We start from the raw sequence: 16,711 nt of genomic DNA, 5'->3' as shown, positions 1-16,711 counted from the left end.
CCAACTCACACACTGTTGAATCACTTCTCAGCGAGCGTGCAGCCAGCAGCACAGGTTCAAATGTATTGTGGAAAATCAAACTGAGGAACAGAAGCCGAGTCTGACCACTGATTTCAAGGTGAGTTGATATGTTTCTGTCTCTCAGGTCTGTCTCAAACTTGTCTTTTTGTTTTGTTATTTTCATCTATTGGACGTAGTGAGGACTTTAAATACAGCTGTGGTAAAAGCACTTGCACTCCGTTATTGGATACATCAGATAAATCCGACTGTCCACAAGCTGAGGCGTCATTCGTCATCATGGCCAAAAGGTTTTATTATGTTTAGCAATCCTTCTGGATTGCTAAACACGTGGCCAAGATACAATATCTGTGTCAATTAAATCACACAGATGTCTGTCATCCAGTTGTTTTAAAGGAATTAATGCTTTGAGAATTTAAACAAAATAGCATTTGGAGCTTTATTTTTAAGCTCATTTATTCAAAGGTGAAATTAAAAAAAAAACAAAAAAAAAAACAAACAAGTAACAAGTACAAGTACTGAAGTAGGTCAACATGACAAGTTTCCAGTCTTTGCTGACAACTGTGTTCTTGACAGAAAATCCTTTCCATCTAAAATCATCTCCCGTCAAAAACTTGTCTTGGACAGCGTACCTGTCTGACAGGAAGCAGAGAAAACAGCAGGAGATTTTAGATAATAACAGTGACGATTAAGAGCAACTTCAGAAACTAGTTTAGTTGCCACATTAGTCTGAGTGTGTTCACCACTTTTGTTTGACTGAAAACTCAATAATCAGAACGTTTTATTAAAAGTTGAGACACTAGTGAAAGCAAAGAGCTGCACTCTGCGCTGACTGAGCTCTACAAACCAAACAGGCATTTTAAAGACACAGCCACATTTCCTGCTCAGGTGAATCTGATTGTCGTGTAAGTCAATCCATTGTCAGACTGAGCCAATCAGAGAGGAGCTGGGTAATACCCTCCTTTCTGTTGCTCCTCTAGTTCCTGAGCCAGCTTATCTTGCTCTAGACAGTTTTCCTCTAGGATGTTAGATCTGCTAAGCATGAGACATTCACCTTTGTAACTGATATCTGCAGATAAGAAAAACATACAGAAATTTAACTTTTAATTGTTGGGTTAAATAAAAAAAAATCTACCTTACATCTCACACTTTTGAAATGCAAATCAAATTGAAGAGCAAACAACCCGAATAGCAACCACAAGAGAAGGTGTTTCATTCCAGAAGTCTCTAACTGATTATGAGTTGCCAGGAGATGGACAAAAAGCATCTGCTCCATCAGCAAGAGGAAAACATTCCAGAGAGCATATAACGGAAGATGTGACTGATCTGGGTTTTCCACAGCTAATGCACAAATAGTAAAAGGTGTGGACTCAAAGCACTTTACTTTCTCATTCACAGTGTGCCATAGTGTCCAATATTGTAGTACATCTTACAGTTTGTCTGACTGCAGTGTTACTACATTTTACTTGGTAAAGGTTAGGGAAAGATTGTGGTCTGTGGCTGCCTAAACCTGCCACAGGTGAGACTCTGGAGTTAAACACAGGTGTGACAAACATTATTTGTATGCCTGCCACCACAATCACACACCAACCAACAGACCTCCTCATGACTCCAGTGATATAATCATTTATTTAATAAAATCTGTTGCTTCAGAACACAATTCAGTCAGAGAACACGTTCCCTGTAAAACATAATTGCTGTTTAGGGTTAGGACTGTAGGAGACAGTTAAAAAAAAAAAAGTTAGTACCTCTCTGTCACTTCTGTAAAACCTCTTCCACCAAATGTCTTTTTAAATAAAGGAACTGTTCTACCACTCCTCCACAGGGACCACATTACCCTAGTCTTGTTTTAATCAATGGTTCAGTGGAAAAACAAAACCACAAATGAACATCCCACTGTACCTTTCGTCTGTGTGAAGATAACTACTGTATATTTAAATCACAGCATTCAGTGGTGGAGTTCTTCTTTACAACAAATAATGTAGGTCAGAGTTTTTGGATTCTGTCAACGTTCTGTTGCCCTGAGGCATTTTGATGTTTAAGGCAAAAGTTTTTAGTAGGATCAATTCAGTCTTTTTGTTTTGTTCTTTTAACGGGGTTTGTTGATAATAATTGAAACAGTTCTGACAACCAACTCATCCATCCAGACATCCATCTCCCCAGGCAATCACCCTGCTTAATTGTTGGCACCTGCTAAATCAGCACCGATGCTAAATCAGCTCATTTCAGGCAGTGTTGAGCAGCTGCTGGTGTCGGTGCCGCCTGGTTGATAATGTCTGTAGTATTTCCTCTACTCCGCTGTGAGGCACAGATACCGTGTCTGTTCTTTTTAGAGGGTTACAAGCTGCAGGTTGTTACTGCAAGTGAGCAGAAGTTGTAACCATGGCTCTGGTGGCTTCCTGGGGATTTCTTTGATTACTGAAGACACTGGATACCTGCTGCTGTTTTACACTCTCAGGTGTCTTCCAGACAGTTTTATTTTGCACATGCTCATTTGTCTGCGTGTTTTACTGCTTTTATTTATGTTGGAACAGCAGCTATTTGAAATAATACCTTAAATGCTTTTTTTAACCTTCCCTATCTTTCAGTTCCTGGGGAAGCTCGTTTGATTCACTGGCTTGAAAATTTTTAACACCATTACTTTGGTCCAACAGTTGTTAGTTGTAAAGAAAACATTTTCCCACATCCTTTGCCAGATATACATTTTAAACCTTTCACTACTGTACTTTTATAACTGCATTAAAGCAACCAAATTGTTATTGCAGAGCTGAGTCAAAGACATTTGACATTAACTGAATTCTCCTCACAGGTCTAATACACTCAACCTTTCACACAGTGGGTATTTTGAGTGGCTATGACAGGAAATGCCTGGGTGTAACTAATGACAATAAAGTGATGGCTCTGTTCCATGTAAGTGCAGGACGCTGTAACAATGAGTCAGAATATAACATAACAGTCCTCATTCTGACACATCTAAACTGAATTTAATGGTGTTATTAATTCTGTTATGTCAGATGAAGACATAGACGATCTGTGGCCAAATGTATTAATGAAGCAGTCGGTTTCTATCTTATTGCCATGAGACATTGACAGTGACAGTGACTTATTCTGACTGGAATGCTGGTTGTGTAGTCACACCTATGCTTTTTCTGTTTTGACAAATTAAACAAGACAAAAGGTTAATTTGGGATGTGAGGAAACATGTTGACCAGAGCCTCAGGAAGCTACACACTATCTTTCCTCTGCTGTTTGTTCTCATTCCCAAAAGTTAAACTCAATGTGATGCACACAGTTTTCTGTCATTCAAAAACCACTGACAGTTGAAAAATTATTTTAGCAGTAGAAATTAAATTTCATGCTCTATGTGGGGGTGGAAGCAGAAACCACTGAACGGGCTATTGCACAATACGGATAAACACAATTACCTGCATGGTTAAATGTCACTGGACTTGAATGAGCTGCTGTCTGGCTCAACAGCTATTTTATTTTACCTTTAGTTAGTCATTACTGCTCTTTGTCTTTATAAGGCATCAGTCCAGTAAAAAAAAAAAAAATAGAAAAACAACCACATCTCGTAGAGTATCTGTCACTTGACATGATGAATATATCCGCCTAGCAGCGTGTTCACAACTCAAGCACACATGCAGCTGTGTTTGTGCGTAGTACGTAAACACGGAGCATCATTAAACCTGAGTAAAGAGCGCTCATCAGTAAAACAACTGCTGCCAGACGAATGTGCTGCACAGGGGCGCTTGGCACAGAGCTACCAATACATGCTAATGAAAGTGCTGTTTGCCACCAACTATTGACTGCTGGGTGAACATCAAGCACAATAACAGAGCCCCGTCAATTTAAATGTGTACAGAAGTCCAGGATTACTTTGGTGTGTCTCACCAGCAGGGTGTACATCTTCTGAATGATGGGGTTCTGATCAGTGGCAGCGGAGCAGATACCAGCCGTCGGCTTGGTGTGTCACTGCCCTCATTTGATGCATCATTTTATTGCAGTTACACTTCCCAGCATTAAGGGGGGGTTGTTGTGTGTTTGTTTTTTGAATAAGATATTTTTGCTGTGAAACTTATTGCCTCACCTTAGCATGATTTCAAATCATGACCCAAGTCCCACTTCGACAGCATTCCTTTTAGAGCTACCGGTGCATCACATTTGCTCCATCCCAACACAAACTGTTTACAAAGACCAAATACTTTCTGTTTGCTTCAGGAGCTGGCCTGCTAATGATTTTAGTTACGTTTTGAGATTGCTCTCTCGCAACACATTTGTTTAATGATGCAAACATTATCAGTGTTACATAAAAAAGATGTCAGAGCTTCACGTAAGCTTAAAAAAAACGCATTTGTGAAAGCTAAACAAATATTTTTCCTCTTTCTCTGTCCCCAGTTTTCTTTCCCGCTCCTGTTATATGAACCTGGTTGTTGGCTAGTCTGCACGTGAAAAATATTGACCTACAGTAAGAGAAAGCCTCACATTGTGCATGTGAGCTGAAAGGGTTGGTGTTTTTGATTGTATAACCAGTGAAAACCCATTAATTTAATGTGTGTTGACACTGAAGTGATTGCAAAGCTTCATCTATGAAGCAGAAGGAAATTGTACTCAACTGTTCTGAACAGAGCACAGCCTGCAGCAATGTCAGCTTATTTGAGCACATTCCTTTCACAGATAAGGCTGCACACTGCAGAACAGGGAGGTTTTCACAAGCTTAAGCGGAACATAAATACAACCACTGCATTCTCTGTGACGGACGCTAGAAACCAGGCAGGTTAATGTCAAACTAGGTGGAGGTCATGAACTGAAAACTCTAGAGGTTTGTAGGGTAGGAACACACAGGTTTGACTGACTTCACTTACCTCATGCAAGTGAGGAATTCACCTGAGAGCTTTCAGGATTTTTCACTTGAATCAAGAGAATTAAATCCACTTTTGGCTGAAAGTATTTTATATTTAGCCAAGGTTGTTTCAACAGACGGTTGACAAAAAAGTCACCGGATCGATGGTGGATAAAAAATTCCCATGCTGCAGAGACGTGATCTTCTTCTTCACTGTGTTTGTTAATGTGATAATGTTATCTTTAATCAATGGTTGGACACTTTGACACAGATACAGTAGAACACTAAATAGAATTTCTTTGCACAAGTACAGAGACAAAAAAAAAGTAAGTGAACCTTTTGGAATTTTGTGGTTTTCTGCATTGAATTGTCATAAAACATGATCTGATCCTAATCTTAGTCAAGACCATCAACAAATAGCATGTGCCTAAAATAATAACACAATAATATTCTGATCTTTTATTGAGAATAAACAATAAAAACCTCATAGTGCTAGTGGAAAAAGTATTAATTTTAATTGTGGGTACATTTATATGTTATCCAACATTTGACTTACCACAACATAACACAAAATGTACACAAGACAGCTGATTTTATGTTAATAGATTTTCTTAAATGTGCCAAATTAAAACCACTTGACAGTTAATTACTGGGCTTCTCTAAATTAAACAACAAAAACATCTTTTTCCTTCCTATAAAAACACATGTAACTGTCTCTGCCTTAGGGTCAATGTTTTTTTCAGGTGTAGGCACACATATGCCTTCAGGGGTAGAAACCTAAACTGTCAGGAGGAAACAGGTGACCAGCGTTTGTCTCTAACTTTGCTGCTTTCATCTCTCTTCTCCCTCCATGGACTTGGTAGCTTATTAACAACATTACACTATTTATTCCTTTGCTCTGGAAGGCCAGGGGTCATTACCTCTCTGGCTGCTAGAGGGCTTCCTCACCTGATTTTTAAACATATAACGTATGGGCATTTACTGAATAGACTGCTGCTGTTGTTTTTTAGCCTTTATAGCCTCTTTAAAACTGATATAACAGAATCTGACACAGACTGTTTCCATTTTATTACACAAATATTGTGCAGTGTTCCACACAGCAAACCTGCAACATCACTGTTACGGCACTGTGGGGTCTTACATTTGAGATTTAAATAAAAATAAGATACTAGCAGACAGGCTTCACACACACCCAGCATGAATATTTTATTATTTTAATATTAGACGTGTGCAGTGAAAGTGCTCTGTCCCAGCCATGTTTTTTAGCCCTTTTTGGATAGATTGACAGTTGAGAAGAAACATAGAAGGAGAGAGGGAGAGCGTGACATGTAACTTAACTTTGTTAAGTTCCAACTTGTTATTAAAAACTGTCAGTCACTCAACAATTTCCCTACAATGTCCATTATGAGGTGCTGAAGTTATCAAATGTGGTTAAGCACATCGGGTGAATACAAAACACGGTTGGTTCCCATATCTCTGTTTTTGCCAGGTTGTATTAATCTACATCATTTTACAACAGTTTCACTGTTTCACTGTGTCAATATTATTGATCTACTGTCCATTTCCAGGAACAGCTGTCCACTGTTGACCAGATAAGACAGATAAAGAGTGTTTCTGGTTCCCTTAATGATCTGTGGTGGCACATATCCTTATTGTCAATACAACATTATAAAAAGACCACTGTTGAACTACCATCTATCTCAGTGTTATTGTACAGTAGCTACTGTAAAGTTATTAAGTTATATTTCTGAGTAAAACTAAAAATTATATTCTTGCTTTACTTTATGAACACTGTGTGGTTTTTCAAGCTCTTAGTAATTAACAGACTATACACTGTAATGACCATTAATAAGCTAAAATTAGAGGAGAAACATCTTATACTACCCAGAAATAGGTAGTATAGAAGTATATGTCTTTGCAGAAATGCAAAATTCAAGTCATTCAAGTCACGTCACTTATAGACCAGATAAACCTGAGTCAGTTTGTTTAACATGGGTGATAAATGAGGGATGGCTCAGTCCTGTAAGGGTCTACACAGTGTGTGCCATTGGACCAGCAATATAAATAAAGGTTGAGATAAGTGGGAATCAGAAAGCGTCTGCAATAACAGCTTTAAGCAGGAAGCTGATCCAGTGGGTGAGTGTAGCATAGCGTACCACGCTTCATGCTGTAAATCTTATTGTATGGTGGAAGAGCAATGAAAGTGTCTGTTTAATGTGGATGAGCTTTGATGTCTTTCTCACTGCAGATTTGCTGCCTGAGTGCACGTAATGATTGTGGAGTGATGTGTGTAGTCAGTCGGCTATTGTCTGTCCTGCAAGATCCACTTATCCTGCAGACTGTCAGTGTTTTCCAGCACTGAGGAACATTTATGATTTGATTGGGAATGATGGAAAAATTTATCAAAGCTCTTGTAGCGGCTGAGATTAAGATTTGCTACCTCCCTCTTGGGGTTTCTTTATCTGACCGGAAAAGACTTATTTTCTTCCTTATTGTATAAATGAATGTTACAGTTTATTTTTGTTCTGTATATATGATTCAATTTAAAGAATTATGCATCTATGCGTAAAGAAAATGCTTTAAGGTAATCTATCTTATTCCTGTTTGTTCACAGATCTATCAAGATGATTTGGAAGTTGATTAATTTATGCGTTCTACTTTCTCGAGCGCTCACGTCCCCGACTCCATCATCACCCCCCATCACTGAGGAACGACCATGTCATATCTACAACTTTGGCCGCTCTGCAGACTGCCTGGGAAGACAGCTCTACAGTGTCCCACGGAGGCAATTTCCATCTACACTGGAACAGATAGATTTCTCCTACAACAGACTTCAAGCTGTCCATGTTGATGACTTTGCGCACCTCCCACAGCTTCGCATCCTTCAGCTGCAATACAACAACATTTCACACATTGACAATAATGCCTTTAAAAACAACGCTCTGCTGGAACATCTTGACATCTTCAATAACTCCCTGCAAGAAATTCCTGCCACAGCTCTGACTCCCCTCCTGAATCTTAAAAAGCTCTATATGTCCAACAACCTTTACAAACATGCCACTTTGGCTGATAGCTTCTCCAAATTTCTCAAACTCCAGCTTCTGTCTATGGGGGGCCCTCTGGTGATGGGTCTAAAGAAAGCAGATTTTCAGCCACTGAAAAACATGAAGTTACAAAGTTTTGCCATTAAATGTTCCTCAAATCTAAGTTACTATGAGCCTGGAAGTTTAGAAGTCATTCAGACGATGCAGATGGGCTTTGACATGGCCATAGATCAGTTGCCAAATGCTCTCCTTTACATGCTGCGTGATCTTGCCAACAAGACCTTTAGTTTCATCCAGTTCCGCAACCTTTTTGAATTTACGTACTACATGGGGAAGGAAGACATCTTTGAGGGTTTAAAATACATTACTGCCTCTCAGCTCACCTTTCACAGAGGTAAATTCAATGAGAATCTCCTTAGAATGGCTTTGATGAACTTACAGATCGCCCCCATCAAAATGTTGAGACTACAGTACATTGACTTTGCTCGTTCACCCACCTTTGTTGACAGCGGAGCAGGTTCCAGCATCACAGACCTGGCACTGAATAAGTTGGATCTTTGGTGAGTAATCTCAAACATGATGAAACTCCAAGAATGTTTGGAGTCTTGCACAAACAAAATAAACTTCCCTGTAACTATAGTTTGACTTTGAATTTAAGAGTTTCTTATTTTTGGACTATCACTATTTACAGACTCTCTCTATTTTCTGCAGGTATATCAGCAATCCTGATGTGCTGCGATTTGACTGGCGCTTCACCTGGTTTAACAAAATTAGGGAACTGTCTATTCAGAATGTGTACTTCAACTCGGTGCCTTGTGATGCTTGGGTTGAAATGGAAGGTGTAGAGTTTCTGGATGTCTCCAATAATCGACTAAAGGATGAGTTCATCTTCAACCAGCTCTGTAATTATAAGGGCAGCATGCCAAATCTTCGTACCTTCAACACAAGCACAAATGACCTGACCAGTTTAAAAGTTTTATCATTGCTAACAAAGGAGTTCAAGCAGCTGCAGGAGTTAGATTTTAGTAACAACCAACTGGGATCTGCAATAAACAGTCAGAACTGTGTTTGGCACCAAAATATAACTCGGGTTATAGCTCATCACAATCAATTTGTAAGCGAAGCTCTCCACTGTCTGCCCACCACTGTGCACTACTTGGACCTGTCCTACTGCAACCTGGACCAGCTGGACATCACATACTTTGAGAAAACCACCAACCTGAAAAAGCTTCTGCTGAGTGGGAATAAAATTAAGTTCATCCCATCCAAGTGGAAAAGTCCATCACTGCAGTCACTGGCCTTGGATGGGAATTCATTTGGCCTCGTTAGCATGGCATCCTTCCAGGATATGCCTCAGCTGTCTCAGCTGAGTGCAGGGAACAATCCTTACCATTGCACTTGTGAGCTCCATGCTTTTATTGAGGACACAATTTCAAAAGGAAAGGTTAACCTCACAGACTGGCCTCAGAACTACAGATGTTACCACCCAGAGGCCTTTCTCAACACATTTGTGTCTAAATACTTCCCAGGTAAAGTGGCTTGTGATATCAGACTCGTTATCATCATCTGTGTTGCAACAACCGCAGCAGTGATATTGATATTAATGCTGATTTGCTATATTTTTGACCTCCCATGGTACACTAAGGCCACATATCAGATAATCAGGGCCAAATACAGAGCTCACAAGGAAAAATCAGCAGTGGAATCTGGGACTTTTACATATCATGCCTTCATATCCTACAGCCACTCTGATGCAGACTGGGTAAGGGACCAGCTCTTGCCATGTTTGGAGAACAACAGGAACCCATACCGTCTGTGTATTCACGAGAGGGATTTCATGCCAGGAAAGTGGATCATCGATAACATCATTGAAAACATTGAAAGCAGTCGAAAGGTACCAAAATGTACAGTAGTTGTGTAATTCTAGACTTTTACTTGCCAAAATAAAGTGTTTCTGAAATACACAACTGCTGAAGAATGTACCAACTTAGGAAGCCATCATTTTTTGCAATTAACATTTAAAGGGAGTGCACTCAGTGAAATCTCTAAGCTAGTTTGGGCAGACAGCTTTTGAGGAAGTGGCATCACATATACTAAGCTGGTGTGTTATTGTAACACTAGTGTTACATTAAGTCTTTAATCTACCCCCTCAGCACTTCCTCTTTAAAAATGCCCCGCTAAGATTCTTGGTACTGGTCAATGAAATCGGAAGTATTTGCAGTCTTATGGTGTCATATTGAGTCTTAAAGGGTTCAAGGAGAATTATAACTTACAGTACATACTTGGGCCTCTATTAGGATCATAAGACACTGAGATTATTTTTGGCTAGGTAAAGTGCAATTATAGTGCATGTTTTCAACCTTTTTTTTGTGTCTCTGTTCTCAGGTAATATTCGTCCTCTCCCGAAGCTTTGTTAACAGCGAGTGGTGCAACTATGAGCTGTACTTCGCCCAGCAGAAAGCAATGGGAAAGACTTTCAGTGATGTTATCCTAGTGGTGAAGGAGCCCATTGACCCTCGCTCCCTGCCCAGCAAGTACTGCAGACTTAAGAAGATGTTGAGTACTAAGACATACCTGGAGTGGCCGCAGCAGGTGAACCAGCAGGCGTTTTTCTGGTTGCAGCTGAAAAGTGTTCTGGGCAAGCCAACAATGACCTGTGAGGAGACGCAAAGTCTTAGGAACAGAACTTCATCTGTGGGAGGCATTTCTGTGATTGCCTACCCCAGGGAGGATGAGACTCCAGACGCTGTGACACCTAATGTGAACAAAGAAGAAGAAGCCATAAATGAAACTAATGGGAATAATGACAACCTGTCAAATCAGAGACCGATCCCATTAGTGGCAGTTTGACCAAAAGGTCAGAAAAGAAAAACTCTGCAGTTGCTTACATTCTGTTAATATTGTCTCAGTAATGGCCTGAACTCAGACAACCTTTTGTGTGCCAAGTTGGGAGCAAAAGCCTGCTCCTCATTATGATGACAGATGATAACACGATCCGTCCCTGCCCATAGCATTCTGCCATGTTATCCCTGAGGGCCAAACTGATGCCATCTGCTCTGCTTTCCCTTTGAGCATCTCGGGCCAGGTGCTCTGCTGACAGGCACTGAAAGGCCACAAATGCAGTGTCTCAAATGAGGTCTCCCGTGTTGCACTCTGGATAACAAGCAAGGTGCCAGGAAGATGTGGTGACAGGTGCAACGTTGCGAAAAGACCATTCGCTGTTACATCCTTGGCCTTTAGAGGTATGAGACCATGAAGATCCCAAATCTGAAGTCCCACAGCCAAGTCAAAGGCCGCACAGGCCACATAAAGCAACACCTTCCTCCACATAAACACAATATTGAACATTCTCAGAACAGTAAAAGTCATTAAGACTGGTACAAGAGTGGCATGTCTTAATATGATAAAATAAGTGCGTAGAAGATTTTATTGCTCATCACATCTGTAATTGTATCAGTGCTACTATCTGAAGTTGCTTCATTCAGACCTTCTTGTGTTTTAGTCAACTGCACCTGTATTCACTTTTTACAGGTATGAACAGAGACTCTCTGAATCCTTCATTGACCAAATATCTGTTTTATCCAAATGTATGTGTGATATTTGTCTAAGTAGTGTTACAGTTTTCTTCTCATATTTTTTACATTTTTTCAATAAAACCACTGAGCCACTAGGGGGCAGGATAACTATTATTATTATTATTATTATTATTATTATTATTATTATTATTATTATTATTATTGTGCTATGTACTCACCCATACAATCCCATATTAGCTCCTTTAATACTGGTCTGACCTCCCTAACTGCTGAGGAAGAATCTGGTTCTTTAGTTTAACCACAACTGAAAAACTATGAACTGAAAATGGTTTAAAACAAAGAGTCGTTTCACATTACACGCTGCACATTTGGTACAAACAAATATTACAATAAAACACTGTGATTAAGCCTCAACAAGTACTGTATCTGAAAAATGTATGAATCAAAGAAAGATTAACTGGTTATGTTCTGATTTGTCACAGGATGAATGTGTTTTCCAAATGACTTCTCTTCTTTCAATTTTACATGCAGTTCTTTGTCAGGGTTGTGTAAAGAAGTAAGAACGAAGAAGAAGTCCCCTTTTCCGTGTTGTCGGGATGCTTGTTAATCTGCAGAGTTTGTCTGTGGCCAGTAGATGACACCCTTGAACTTGGATTTTGTCATAGAAAGTGTGAGAGTGACTTACAGATGATGACTAACAATGAGTAGAGGGCCTGCACATTTCCTCACCTCTGCATATGTGAAATGTAACTCTGATCACTAATCTTAGATTGTTGCTTTGGTTTCTCTTTTGTTCTGGTCAGGTTCGTCTGGTCAAAGAAAGTTTTCCACACTGTATCTACTGTAATAATTGTGTCCCCTGACAAGAGAAGGTCTTTGGTTTCAAAGGTACGATGAATGTATAGAGTATTTAGTGCATGTTTGATTGTGTGCTTTTAATGAATAGCAACTTGAGCCTCACCCAATGATCTCATAGCTGCTGTTGCGTTTTTCCTGCAGGACTATCAGATATCAAATACCATTTAGTTTTGTGCACCAAGTCAAATGTTTAACTTGAAGCATGCAAATATCCATAAAGCATACTGACCACCTGGAGATACCCATGTAAATCACCTGTGTTTTGCATTCACTTGAGTGACCTGCATTTTATTTGTGTTCCTAGATAAGTTTCACTGCCATTTCAACTTAATCGTTCACTAAATTGCAAATGATGTTGCCGGAAAGCATTAGTCACACCCAATAAGCAAAGGATGTAATAAAACCAACACAGATGACAAACAGTGAATCTAGTGTATGACAGAAACATAAGAGAATGACCTCAGGGTTTTTCAAACGACACTTACAGTAAATAAAGAATTTCACAGCGCTGCATTCGGCCTTTTGGGTTTTTGTAAAGCTCCTGATGATAAAACAGCTCATTGTCAGTGATCATTGTAAGACTGTGGCTGAAGGCTGAAGCATGGTTTACATAGTAAACATATTATACTAATAACAAATGTTTAAATAAAAGGGTTTGACATTCATTTATACCTCGAAAACAAAACTCAACATTGTTTTGATCTACAACGGCTGACTAACAACTCAATAATAAAAAGAAGTGCAGTCCAACTGGTCTGACAGCTTGCATGTCTGGCCTTGCAACTCTCTTTTCAGCCTGGACCAGCAGATGCAAACACTCTTTTCCACCCTCTGCTCTCATTATTGTAAATCTAGAGGATGTAGTTATTAAGTGTAAAGTCTATATGTTAGGCTTTATTCTGGAGCTTCACTGAATTAAGATTGTATTATTTTAGGTTAAAAAGTGATAATACATTTCATGATTCCTCTTATCTGGCCTTGAGACTGAAATGCTCACTCAGCTGTTGTCTTTAAGCGTGCAAACACAGGCTTAGAGAGAAACTTTAAGAGATAAACTTTTTATTGTCATTTCAACATCTTACAACGAGATTACCTAAAGCTTTGGGTCTCTGTGTGTCACATGGGCTATTTACACAAATATGAGCATCTGAACACATAAAAAGGATATGACCCTTTATACTTCTCTCCTTTCTTCACTCTATGTTGGATGTTGTCCTGTCTGAGCAGTTTTTCTACTGCTCAACAAATAACTGCTTGTTCTTCATCGTTGTTTCACTGCAGAATGAATCTGTTGTCACTGAAGGTCCTGGAGCAGGAATATGAATCATAACATGTCTAAAACTTTTCTTTTACTTGTATTATATGGAATTGGTTAAACAGAAGCAGACTGAGTACTGTGTCTGATTGATGGTTGGTCAGAAGGTCTTTTGTAAAATGCACACACCAATAGCTGCAGTCCACTGTGCTGCAGGCCTCTGAATATCTTGTAGGTAAATGGCCATCATCAGAGGAACTGGCTGCAGGTTTGTGAAAGGCTGTGCAGCGGTCATAAAACACCTGTGGTCGAGCTCATTTGTGTGGGATGGGGATGATGCTGCTGTCCGGAGGGAGGTGCCTATCTGATGGTGATTGATATATCAGGTGAGAGCTGCAGCTGCTTCCACCAGCACCTGTCAGCATCCGCGTCCGCGTCCAGGTGAGTTCTCGCTGTTTAATTCCGTTCAAAAATAAATTCCGTTAGTAGAGAAGAAGAGTCAGAGCTTTTCCTCCTTTACTCTCTGCCTCAGCTAATTAACAGCAGCTTCTGACACTGAAAAGATTTGAGTTAGTTGAATGATTACCGGAAATCATCGAGACTAATTAACGGAACGCGGTGCTGCGAAGTGATGCAGCAGATCTGAAAGTCATTTATTGTCACAGGTAAAGAGCAGCTCTGAATTATTGATGAGAGCACTCTCTCCTCTTAAAGGCTCGAGAAGAACCAGTCTAAACGATATGGGAGCCTGTCATAGGGTTACCTCAGCATGAAAGCGTCGGGTCGGTTATATAAGGTAATGCAAGCCACAATCTAAATCCAGTTTATGTGCAGGCTGCCCTGCAGGGGGTCTAGCCTTTGTCCTCCACTGGTTCATGGAGGTGGAAGGTGAACTGACTCAGTTCCTGTGTAGCAGCATCTCAGGTGTCTGGCACTAGGCCTGAAGGGAAGGTGTAAGGTGAGGTTGGCTATTAAACCGTGAAACCTGTGGATCTCACTCTTTGAATTTCATTTGTCCTCATGCTGAGTTTGGTCCAGCAGAATTTGGTCTAATATGTGATTCCAGCTGTTCTCATTAATCAATTGCACTGATGCTTTTTCTGAAACCTAGATTTCTTCTGTGGAAGTTTGGTTTTTTTGTGTGTCTTCAAGAACTTTGTGTGGTTGCAAGTCAAGGTGCCCTGCTGCTAGCTGCAGGAATTGAACAGAAATATATGAATGTATTCTATACTGACATAAAGTTACTTGGGCAACTTGATAAATCAAGTACTTGTTACACAATCAATTGCACATTTCTTATGCAGAGTTGATGACTGAGGCTCTACATACAAATCTATATCAGTCCCAATTTATACTATAAGAAAAGACGACCACTAAGACTGTTCTGATCAGGGTTAAACCACTTCCTGAGGTGGTCTGGGATGCAGTCAGCCCTCAGGCATGTTGCTGGTGACGCAGTAGTGATAAATCTGAACATACTGGAAGTGATCTGCTGGACACCATGTCTAGAAACAGATGTGAATGGTGACGTGTCTACAATCCACTTGCAATCTCTTTTTTTCAAGATGCATTTTTGAAATAAATTGTAAACTTGACAATTTCAGATTTAATTTATTTTCCAACCTGTTGTGTGATGACCTGTTCTGTCTGTGCACATATATATGTCATATATATGTCATGTCATATAGTCGGTAATGAATAGTTTTAATAGTGATCCTCTTACATATTCTGCCAACTGCAGGATTGAAAACGATGTCTTCCAAACTGCAAGAAGCAATGCTGGGCCTCATCGAAGTGTTCCACTCCTATTCTGGAAAAGAAGGGGACAAATACAAACTAAACAAAAGAGAACTCAAGACACTGCTGCAGAATGAACTTGGCGATTTCCAGGAAGTGAGTATTTGTTGGCAGTTTTCCAAAGAAAATCAGACATTTGTACAGATGGAAATCAAAAATCCACCCTCGTGTTTTTGTTAAGTATTTTCAAGAGTCGGACTGAATCAAATCAATAGGTAATCCTTTATTGTACAAATATTTTTTTATTTGATGCAATCATAAAACTCAATTTGCACCATAACTCATTAGCTAAGTTTATTTTTAATTCTACAAAGTATTACTGACCACGGCAATGAATCTATGCACCCTCAAATCAACTGTACCATGGTATATTAGCTAATGGATGCTTAAAAAAAGCAATGCATGTGCAGTGGCTGACAGTTTGTCAAATAGACTCTCAGAATATTTTGTTATCAAAGTGCAACTGAAGATGATCCTGAAGAGACCTGCACACAGAACTTTCTCAACTTTACCATAAATGTTTGTATCATAAATACTGATGTGCCCCAGATTATTAAGGTGCATTATGTGAGTCTGCATCTTATTTCAGAAGGGCTACGATGACTGGATACTACATGTGTCCTTACTGTCAGTAGTTGCCATTATATTTGGTCTTTGGTTCTATTTTCCTCACGATGTTTCTGTTGTAGGCCTGCAATGATCCCACGGTGGTTGAGAAGATCATGAATGACCTGGATGAGAACCAGGACGGTGAAGTAGACTTCCAAGAGTTTGTCGTTCTGGTCGCTGCACTGACCGTTGCCTGCAATGAATTCTTTGAAAACTGTGACAAGGCCTCTAAGTAACATGTATAACTCTGTTCTTCAGACAATTGAAATATTAAACATTAATCATGATGAGGATATAGAGGTTTGAATTGCTTATTTGTCTCAGCCTTGTAATGTTGGATGAGATGCAGCACTGCTAACGTTTTTGTCCTTCAAATGTCTTCATCCTAATAAAGATGTTGTTCTGCCTACATGTCTCTTACTGTAAAATAAAACAGGACAGATGGTGGAATGCCTTAAAACGTTTTGCAAAGGAGATGACACATCACTTGGGTTGAAAGCGCCTGGTTTTAGTCTGGACTCATTGCCATTATAAAGTACAGACACGTTACAGGAATCTTAGCCCTCAGGCCGGGTTAATGTGGTTAATTAGTACATCTACTGGCAACCTTTAGCACCACCCAATATCTCACAAGGCTACTATACCTGACACCATCATTATGGGCTACTCATCCATCCGAGCACTCTCTTCCTGATTCGCACAGAAAAGAACCCTAGCTGTGCACTGGGACAGAAGCATGATGACGATGGAT

The 16,711-nt window shown here is 39.8% G+C and overlaps 1 protein-coding gene across 1 annotated transcript; it reads left to right on the top strand.

Moving 5' to 3' along the window:
• tlr18 (toll-like receptor 18) lies at positions 1-16,628 on the top strand. Its single transcript, XM_026370085.1, has 7 exons — positions 1-118; positions 7,476-8,465; positions 8,617-9,799; positions 10,291-10,749; positions 11,146-11,263; positions 15,296-15,447; positions 16,041-16,628. Exons 2-7 carry the CDS (start codon positions 7,486-7,488, stop codon positions 16,194-16,196), a joined length of 3,048 nt encoding a protein of 1,015 aa, XP_026225870.1. The 5' UTR covers positions 1-118; positions 7,476-7,485; the 3' UTR covers positions 16,197-16,628.
• Positions 16,629-16,711: the final 83 nt, after the last annotated feature.

This window comes from Anabas testudineus, chromosome 16 (genome assembly GCF_900324465.2).
Source record: "Anabas testudineus chromosome 16, fAnaTes1.2, whole genome shotgun sequence".
NCBI lineage: Eukaryota > Metazoa > Chordata > Actinopteri > Anabantiformes > Anabantidae > Anabas > Anabas testudineus.
The sequence above is the reverse complement of the archived record's forward strand: the minus strand, read 5'-3'. Positions and strand labels throughout refer to the sequence as shown.